General features: G+C 44.6%; 1 protein-coding gene across 1 annotated transcript in view; it reads right to left on the bottom strand.

Annotated features, from left to right (window-relative positions):
• Positions 1–499, bottom strand: part of LOC111740530 (transmembrane epididymal protein 1A-like) — a 4,126-nt gene extending 3,627 nt beyond the window's left edge. Inside the window, exon 1 of the mRNA XM_023531221.1 lies at positions 11–499. Coding sequence (XP_023386989.1) covers positions 11–499 — 489 coding nt within the window. The remainder of the gene's footprint in view (positions 1–10) is intronic.
• Positions 500–10,177: the final 9,678 nt, after the last annotated feature.

Genomic DNA, 10,177 nt, shown 5'->3' with positions numbered 1-10,177 from the left:
GGAACACCACCAGGATGAGCAGAGAATGAGTCTGCAGCTCGATCCCAGCTGAACCCTGAACATGTGATATGAAGAGCATCAGGAGCACATAGAGGATCAGGACCAGGGTACCTTTTTCTAGGAGCACACATCTCTGAGGCAGCAAGTTCTTGCTCATGACATCAATACAGCCATTGAGGGCAAGGAGGATGAACATGGTAAGGTGCTGCCACTCTTTAGGGTACATAAATCTCGGTGGCACCTTTTTGTTCATCAACACCATCCCATCATCAAGACAGAAGACTACATAAATTGTTAAGGTGGAGCCAGTCACCATCTTCATCAAACCTCCATAGGATATTTTCCATAGCCTGGCCCATCTTCCCTTATTCCTAGGAGGACACGAAGCATATAGGAGAGAGTCACTGGCTAGCATGGCCTTAAAGAGCACTGTTGCCTGGTACAGTCCATAAGAGAAAAGATACAGCCCTGGGTATAAATGACCATTGAACTTTCCCATGAAGTTACAGGTCTTTATGACTCAGAACCTCTCTGCCCTCCTCTCTGTTGAGGACCCCTTAAGTTTTGGGCTGCATAGACAGTACTCACTTCTACCTACTTTTATCATCTCCCTCTGCCCACTGCTCTGAGACAGAATGGAAAGTTCTGGGCAGGAGCCTACACTACTGGGGTGGTGGGTCTCATTGTTACATTCCATTCTAGTACACTGGGAACTGACTTCTGCCAAAGAAAGGAGATGAGTATTTCCTGGTATGCACCTGTGAGAATGTGTGCTCTCATGAGCTATGTGTTTGGGTCTTTGAGATGTCTCTGGTCACACTTGTCCCTCTCTCGTATGACTTGGTTTCTTATTCTCAAGCCCAGCGCTTAGAGGATCAGTGGAGATATGCGTGGACATGGAGATTATTCGGAAAAGGCCTGGGTTGCTCACAAACATTTAGGCATCTGCTAAGACTCCTTACTCATATTTTTGGTCATATAGTGAAAGCAAATGTATTCTTCCTGAACATAAAAGTTTATCAACATTTGGGTCAGGAAGCTTACATATATACATACTGACCCCTATCTGGCCTCTTTGTTTTTCTGTGACAGATTTTGGGGACCACCAAGAAAGCCTCTCATCTGCCCCTAAATCTCTCTCTGCTGGACTGTGGATGAATCTGAAAATCCACCTTTTGAGATCAGTTTTGGGATGTTAAGGTGTAATTTATTAAAATGCAGATAAGTTGAGACAATTAGATTCAGTGAGCCACTTATATTTAATGTGAATTAGCTCAACTTGATTTGCTCCTTAATTATCGTTTGCTATGTAGGTAGAAAGTGTCCTAGGCACTAGGTGACAGCCAGTTGCATCTGAGGTGCTGTATCCAAGGCAAGAGTTTTTTCAGTTAGAACGGATAGTAGAGAACAAGGTATAGGGAGGGCGAGGCAGGCTCTGGGCACACAAATGGTTCTGGGTGCATTCTAGGAGGCACAGGGAATAGGAGTTTCTCTGGAAGCGATAATTGTGCTGAAGGCAGAGAAGTCCATCACTCAACACGAACCATACTGACGTCACAGTCTTCAGCATAATCATCTGTCCTCAGAATACAAGCAGTGCTGTGGGGCAGAGAGGCAGCCTCCATGTGGCGACAGCGCCCCTGATAGAGTTGGGGAGATTTTACACCCAGGTCCAGGCACTGCCTCTGAGCCCTCAGTCTCATACACGCATCTCCCTTTCCTACACCCATTTATGTCAGAAAAATCCATACCCTGTTCATACCCTTGACTATGAAGGCCATTTCTTACCAGTGGGAAAGTAGGAACTTGAGTGTGAAAATCAGTAAGAGAAAGAGCTTAAGATTGTTTTACAAGGGGACTTGCCTTCCTCATTTCATTTTTACTTTGACTTTCTTTTCTTTTTCATACACGAGTGTGGTATAGATTGGCTAGCAAGTCTCTGTATTCATTTCCTTTTCTTTCTCTGTATGCTGATAAACTACATTTCCCATCATGTCTTGCAGTTAGATGCAGCCTGGCAACTGCATTCTAGCCAGTGGAGTGTGAATGGAAGTGATATATAGTACTTTCTAGCTTCCCCCATAAAATTGTCCCTCACATACTATTTTCCTTTTTTCTGGTTTTATACAGAACATCACAGCTGATTTGAAAATCGTGTGTTGTTGAGGACAGAGGCACCCCAAGATGGAAGGAACAGAGGCACCCCAAGATGGAAGGGGTTTCCTGGATTACCCCCTTTTAGGAGGCCTATACACTCACTGTTCAGGAACACTCATTTTGGACTATATGTGGCCAAGAAATAAAGTTTTCTTTTTGATTAGGCAATAGATATTTTTATATACGCTTATTATATCAGATAGTTTACCCGAGCTGATGAGAAACTAATACATGGCCTTTGGCGAAATTTTAAGGAAAATCCGTAGGCAAAAAATGAGAGAAAAATAAGCACCTGCTGTTCCAAACCTGACAATAACCACTATTGACATTCTGTCGTAGAATCTCAGATTTACGAAGGCAGGGTTGTGAAATGGGAAAAAAAAAGATGAATGGTAATTGAAAAACCAGGATTCCAGTCAGAATTTCCTCCTAAGTAGCAGAGCTTCGATTTCTCTATTATAGAAAGGAAAGAGCTTTGACATCTATGTTCTCTAGAGAGAGAGGTGGGGGGCAGGAGGAAGAAGGGGGGGGGAAAGGAGGAGGGAAAATGGGAAGAGGAAGGGAGGGCAACATGGGGGTTATTGCATAGAAGGGAGTGATTTTGTTTACCCTATAAATTTTTCTAGCTAGTGGTCAAAACATCCAGAAAAATTCAAAGAGCTGAATGCTCAGGAGAAAGAGGTACAAAGGGAAGCTGTAATATGACACCGTGATGGAGTGAGCCATGGAGGAGAAATCTCTGGTACTCTCTTTGGTTCTTGCCTTTGTTCTGGGAAATCGCTGAGCTGCTCAGAGGGGAAGTGGCCCTCTGTGCAGCAAAGTCCATGGTTAGCTAAGTATTTACCATCACAGAGAACCAGTGCATGTTTCCGAGTAGCCCAGGTCTACCTAGAATGGACTGCAGGTTGCAGAAGTGACTGTTTTGGGTCACTAGTAACATTATCTCCAGCATATCAGAGCTATGGGTCTAAGGGACATAGTGGACATGGATAGATAAACAGATACTATTTATCTCTTGACCACCACATTTGTCTCCACCTCTTGGCCATTCCTGGCATCTGTGAACCAGTGTCCAGAAGAGGAGAGGGAACAGCACCACATGGCACGGATGAGGACAAACAGCCCCAGTTGAGCTCCCATGTGGGATGCTCAGACCCCCACCTTGGCCAGGCACCAACGCTACATGTTGTTCATGGAAACATGAACATCCTGATCTCAACTTTGAAGATAGGGATCACACATCCCAAACCAGACACTGCCCACGAGTAGCCGAGAAGGAAGCCAAAGGAGGTGAATGATTAGCAGAACTGGCAGACGGCTCCCGTGTCTGTGGACACCAAGTGCCTGAAAAGCTGTTTTATGAGGAAAACTCAGCTTGACCTCGGCCTGGCTACTCCACGGCGAGACCTCCCTCATACTTGCCTCCCCCACTTGCCACCCCACACTCTAGACGGGCCCCAGGCCCAGCCACTGCCACTTGCCTAGCTCGATATGCCAGAGTGAGCAAGAAGGTCCTTAAGAATTTGGTAAACATGAGTGCTGTGAGATAATCCTGTCTTCACAAAGCTAATAATGTAATTAAAAGTGAGAGACACACACTTGCGAAGTAGACAGATACCCGCTAGTTAGAGAATTATTTGGAATTAGAGGATGTCATTTTGAGAGATGTGTAGAGTGCATTTTAGAAGATTTCAGTGAGGAGTTGTTCATGGGGGAGGTTCGAGATTAGTCAGAATCATCCTCACATATGTCCCAGAAAACTGCTAGTAACTCAGAGGTTTTAGTGATTAGTTCTTTCAAAAACCTTTATACCAACTGTAAAGGAATTCTTCATTTCTTCTTGTTGTGGGACAGGCAGACATGGCTAAGAATCCAGAGCTGTATTGTGCAGATTATAATGTGATGGGGCCAATTAAATGCTTGCGCCATCAGTCTCTAATGCTAAGACAAGGGTACTTGGGGGAGGAATGGAACCCTGACAGGGATGCAGGTGAGGCTGAGAACTCTGAACTCTCTAATTCCATGGGACTTCCCTTTCTGGTAGACAAAGTGCCTCTTCCCACCTGGGAGAAAACGTCTTCCTCTGCACAGACGCCTTTTGATGACTGCACCTGGGATAATTCTGTCACCAGGGGATGCCAGTCTTTGTAGGACCCAGTCCCACCTCCCTTATTACCTCCATGTCCATAACAAGAGTAGATCCCAGTATAGCCCAGACAAGGATGTATGAAACCTGGTCTGAGGTGAGAGAGGAAATCAAAGCATCAAGAGAATGACAAGACCTCACCAATCAGTATTGGCAAGAGTGTGGGGAGTGTGGATGTGAGTGAATTCTAAAGGTGTTTGACCGTGTAAAGTGAAATGGAAGGGTTGACCGAGCCACATTTATCAATATGAGTTTACTTTCCTGAGATTCTATGTTTAATATGTGGCTTGAACATCTGGGAATGGTGTAAATAGTCTGCTAGGTTGGCCAGTTGAAACCTGGACTCGCTGGCAGCTTATAGTCAATGAAGCTGACATATTGGAATTGCCCTAGCAAACTCTGGAGAAGCACTGCCAAAGAGAACTTTCTGCAAAGATGGGAATTTTCTAGCCACCTGTGGCTTCTGAGCACTTCAGATGAGGCTGGTGCAAGTAGGGAACTGAAGTCTTTATTTTAATGAATTTAAATTTAACCAGCTATGTAGATAGTAGCCATGGTATTGATTGTGCAGCTCTAGTGTAAGGAGGCCGAAGGCTCATGCAATGACAAGGAGAAGCCTTTTTCCATCTGAGCTCGCTCTGGCTGCCTCCTGCATTCGATACATGGAGTGCTCTCATTATCACTCACTTTGGAATAATTTTTCCATTTCTCTTTTTATTTTCTCTTTATCCCAGAAATTATCTAGAAGAACATCTTTTAATTTCCAAATAAATTGTCTCTTTTTTCTGTTATTATCTATTGTATGTTGACAATGTTTTCCTGCTTTTTAAAAAGATGTTGTTTTTCTTTATAAATGTTTCATGAGAAGTATTTAAATATTCCATGATCCTATTAATTTTGTACGATATGATTTCTGAGATGGGTGTGTTATGTTCTTTTAATGTGACTCTGATTTGTTCATTTCTCTTTTTATTTCTATTAGTTTTTCTTCTAGGCATATAGATGCCACAATGTTGATGCACTAAAATTCACAATTATTATTTCTTCCTGGTAAATTGAATATCATAGAAAGAAGAAAATAAATGTGTCCCTGGCAATTGTTAATGATTCTCATCTTTAGTTTTCTTTTGTCTGATATTAGCACTATAATATCTGTTTTCTTATATTATGTTTCTATTACACTTTTATGCCTATGTTTTCATCCTTCTGCGCTCAGTCATTTGAGCATATGTCCTGTGGTCAGCATACAGCTTGACTTTCCCTTTTAACCTGTTCTGGTTTGACAGGGGAATTTAAGATGCTTAAATTTATTGGTATCGTTATATAGTCGGACTGCTTTTTAAGATGCTTAAATTTATTGTTGTCGTTATATAGTTGGACTGCTTTTTAACATTTTATTGTATGCATCCATGTTCCTTTTTTGTTCCTGACTCCACTTCCTTCTTTAAGAATATTTCCATAGGAATGAGTAACTTACATTTATTAGAATGAAAATTTCCCCTGGAACAAAGAAATGTCTGTTAGAATGGAAGGTTATGGGAACCTGAGGCTGATGACACATTTCTGTGTTTCTATGTTCCTCAACTCTCCTCACTTCTTGGCTCCAGCTTTATAAAACTTGACAAAAAATCCTGCTGAATCTTGAAACCTTGACATGTCACATAGGCACGCTTGGCCTTGGGTTCTCATAGCACCAAAGGTTTATGTGATAACCTATGCTCTTTTGTTCCTCAAATAAGTGAATTTTTATATATGGAATTGAATAAAAATTAAGGCCTTACCTCACTGATACCTCCTTCAGAGCAGCGCCGTCTAATGCAGTAGTTAGTGGTCAGTGTGTTTTTTGCCTACTGAGAAAGATTAGAACATTTTGAGATATCCTAAGAAACCACAGGGTGAGGTGGCTAAGTATTCCAGTCTCTAGGAATACTCGACCGTGGTTGGAATCAGCTTCATGCCTTCTCTCCCATTCAATAGTTATAAGATCTCGGTCTGGTAAGTTAACTTCTCTAAGCCCCGTTTTCCTCATAGGTAATATACGGTCAATAATAATTTCACCTCAGAGGGTGACTGTGAGGATTAGAAGAGATAACCCGTGTGAAAACACTCAGTGCAGTCCTCGGCACACAGTGAGAATTCAGAAAATGGTGGCTGATATATATTATTAGTGATTATCTTAGCCCACACCCAGGACCCCGGACAAGACTATTTTCACACAAACTGTTGTTTCCTGAATTCCCCCAGGGAGAGCACCGTGGAGCTCCCCGAAGACTCATGATATCTCCAAGAAGAGGCACAATCTACTTCTCGATATTCTTGGCATCCTCAAAGCTGACTGCAGGTATCAGTCCATGATCAGAGGGTCAGGGCCTGTGCTACGTGTACTGGCCTTGTCCTGGCAACCCCTGCCCTATTTTTAAGTTTTGTCTGCAGTTTCTGAATTAAGAAGGCCTGGCCTTACTGGAATATTCAGTCCTGGACCTTTTCATGTTTCAAATTAACTTTAATGAGCAAACAAGGAAAGATCAAGAGGCCTGCGGCTGGGACTTAGGGGGAACTTTGAAGCCGAAGCCAGGATGGGGTAGATGCCCTCTGGTGACAGGCCGGCGTTTGCTTTTGATGACAGTAACCCTTAGATCTTGTTCGTTTGAGCTGCAAACAGGGGCTCTCGTACCAGAATACCTGAGATGTCATCTTTTGCAATGCCTCTGTGTTCCGCATTCCACAAGTGGATTGAATACTGTGAGCAAGAAACCTGCTCTCATGCTTTTATTATATGCTTTGAGTAATACCAAGGTGATTAGGGCACATCAGTGCCCTCCAGGACTTTCTGTTCTGGTAGAGGAAATAAGATGTACACAAACAGCCGAATTAGGAGGGAGACTGAGACATGTCGTAAAAGAGGTACAAAGTTCCTTCAGATCGAGGAAGAAGCGATTGCTTCCGCCTTGGAGAAAACCAAGACTGCTGTATGCAGGAAGTTAGGTGGGAGCTGCCCTTTTAAAAATAGTCAGATTAGTCAGGTAGAGGTGAGCAGCGATCTTTCAGGTGGAGTACACAGTATGAGCCCTGGCAGGGAAATCCGGGGAATGTTCTGGAAATAGTAGGTTGCACCTATCCTGTGTCTTCTATCTGTGCTTTCATGGGAAAATCTCTTAATTCGAGCTCAGTTTCCTCATGGGGCTAGTTCTATCGACTCCTCAGAATAATTGCGGATTCAATGATTTATATTGGAATAGGCAAGTGTGTAGATTGTTGTATGTGCTTGAATAATGGTCGTTGGTGTCCGTCATGCCTGTTTCTGTTTCTTCCTTTTATTCCAGTCCCTAAGCTGGTGAGAAGCAGATCTCTAGGAACTTCTCCTGGAATCTGAGGTTCGGGGACAAAATAAAGGGAGCAACAGGTCAATACTGATGTCTGAGTAAGGAAGTTTAGGGTTGCCACAGGCAGGCCTCAGCGGTGGCAGTTCTCTCTCATGAAACGAGCGCCCTCGTCCTGGGCGGAACCAGTCCCGGACTGACTGTCCCGCTGTTCCCGCCCTTGTTACAAGCTCCGGATGGCACGGTCGTCTTTTCCAAGCGTCCCGTCACATCCACATCACCAGAGGGCTCTTCTTTCAAAGGCGTTTCCTTCACTGCTTCCCTGGCCTTCTGGTGGACCCAGCTGCCCCCTGAGCGCAGTGCCACACTGACAGGATCTGTGGGAGTCACAGAGGTGAACTCAGCCCGACACCTGCAACCTAGGAGCTGCTAATGAACAATAACACCTTTCGTAAAGGGCACACCCTGAAAAGCCTGAGAGTAGCATTCCAATGGAATACAGAGAAATGGGAAAGACATTCCATTTTAGGACCTGAGAGCCTTCGTAGAGGGGCTCTGAGCTGGGGCAAATGGCATGGGTAGGGGAAAGGCATTTCATACAGACAGAACTGCTAGAGGCAAGACAGGTATACAAGAATGCTTGGAGATCAAGATCACGTAGGCTGTAACTATGGCAGTGGGAATAAAAAACTGTGTGTTTTAAAGTGGAGAAAAGGGGGCAAGAGTCTGTTCCAAGTTGGCTCAAAAGAGCAAGAGAGGACAGGAATTGAGACATGAGTATAAACATTTTCGAGAAGGTTTTCCATAAAGGGGAACAGAGCAATAGGGCGACATACAAAGCACTTAGCACAGTGCCAAGCACATAGAAAGGGCTCAGTAAATGTTGGCCAAATGTTGGTCAAAGAAGGGCTTGACAACTCATGGGGTTGCTCAGTAAATGTGGGCCTACTGAATACGTGCCAATGAAAAGAAATGTAGGCAAAGGGGCTGGTCAGGAATAGCGTCTTGGAATCTTTTCCTTTGAGTGTGAAAAGAAATGATGGAGGTGGAGGAGGAGCATATTGGTGAGAGGGTGTTCCAGGCGAGAACCAAGGCACCAAGCTGGGGAGGAGTTGGGAGGGGCAGCCGGGCTCGAATAGAGAGACCTGGAGACCAGGCTGATAGAAGACCTTGCGTGCCAGGCTGTGACATTTGTTTTGGGTCTGTTTAGGGTGCCAGAGAGGTTGAGCCGTCAGGGATATAATGGGAGTGTAGCATTAATTGTGTTTTTCAGGCAATGTGCTCTGCTTCTATGCCAAGTGCCGAAATTGGGCAGGTTTCAACTTCTGCTGCAGACGATCTAATGAGAAGCACGTGTTTTTATGCTAACTCCAGCCTTCGGTTTCTTCCCTGAGTTTGGACAGTCCTGGGAATAAAATTTGGGGGATAGAGGTTAATGGGGAACCAGACTCACGTTAGGGATTTAAGGAGGGGTAGGGAGAAGGGGGTACGTAGGATGCTTGCTTGAAAACGGACTGTTTTTGCTGAAAGCCAGGCACGGCTCCCTCAGCTGGCTGTTAGCAGCAGGCTCTGGTTTCTGAGGCAGGGACCTTTAAGCCTTAACAATGCCTCTCCTATTTCCATAAATCAGGGTGACAGAACAATGACGTGGCTGGGTATTTTAGAGCTAAGGTGATTCATCTTGTCCCATAATGTTCTGACCGGGCATGGTTGGCACAGTCTGGTTCCCCTGGGGAATGAGTGGCAAGGGTGGGTGGAGAGGGCCAGCCCCAGGCTTAGGCCCAGTTGGACCTGGGTTTGAATCTCAATCTTTCACCTCCTGGCTATGTGACCTTTGACCAGTCCCTGAACCTCCATTACTTATCTGTTACATAAGGATGAGGCTTATTGTGAGGAGTCACTAGCTACAGAGTTTGTTGCACAGGAAGAATGTTTATTATTGCCATTAGTTTTTTTAAACGCTGTCCAGCTCTGGCTAGTCAGTAAACGATGGTGTAAATGGAGACCTGTGGGAGAGAAGCAGCGGTCCTTCCTGGCCGGAATGTGACAGTTCTGCTAGTCACACTTAGCCCCAGATTGTCGTCCACCTTCAGCTAGCCTGTTTTGGTCACATGGTCCAGGTTAGAAGGAAAGGAGATTTCCTTCTCACAGGAGATTTCAGTCATTTCCGAATTCTTTACGTTATTAGATTATGACTCAATATCCTTTTTGATCCTGAGGCTTTTCACACAGAGAGATCGGGCAGGTGCACTGCTAGGGGTTATGAGCAGCAAAGAAGATGTTTGTTAACTGGTGACTTTAGGCTCTATCTGCACTCAGAGTTATAGCTTTCTATAAGGTCATCAGCTGTGGGCTGGGATGATGGAGACACCAGATAGGTCTCCACGGATGTTAGGGCCTTGCTTGCCTCACTCCACCTTGGAAAGTTTACAGTGCCCGCCACAGATGGGCAGCCACAGCAATTCAACATGGCCCCAGGGGTGGAGGTGGATCTGACCAGGAATGAAAGGTGTTGTCCTGACTACACTGCCAGGCTGGCAAATAGGCCTTTTGT

The sequence above is a fragment of the Pteropus vampyrus genome, unplaced genomic scaffold, assembly GCF_000151845.1.
Source record: "Pteropus vampyrus isolate Shadow unplaced genomic scaffold, Pvam_2.0 Scaffold65, whole genome shotgun sequence".
Lineage (NCBI taxonomy): Eukaryota > Metazoa > Chordata > Mammalia > Chiroptera > Pteropodidae > Pteropus > Pteropus vampyrus.
This window is presented reverse-complemented; position numbering and strand designations above follow the sequence as displayed.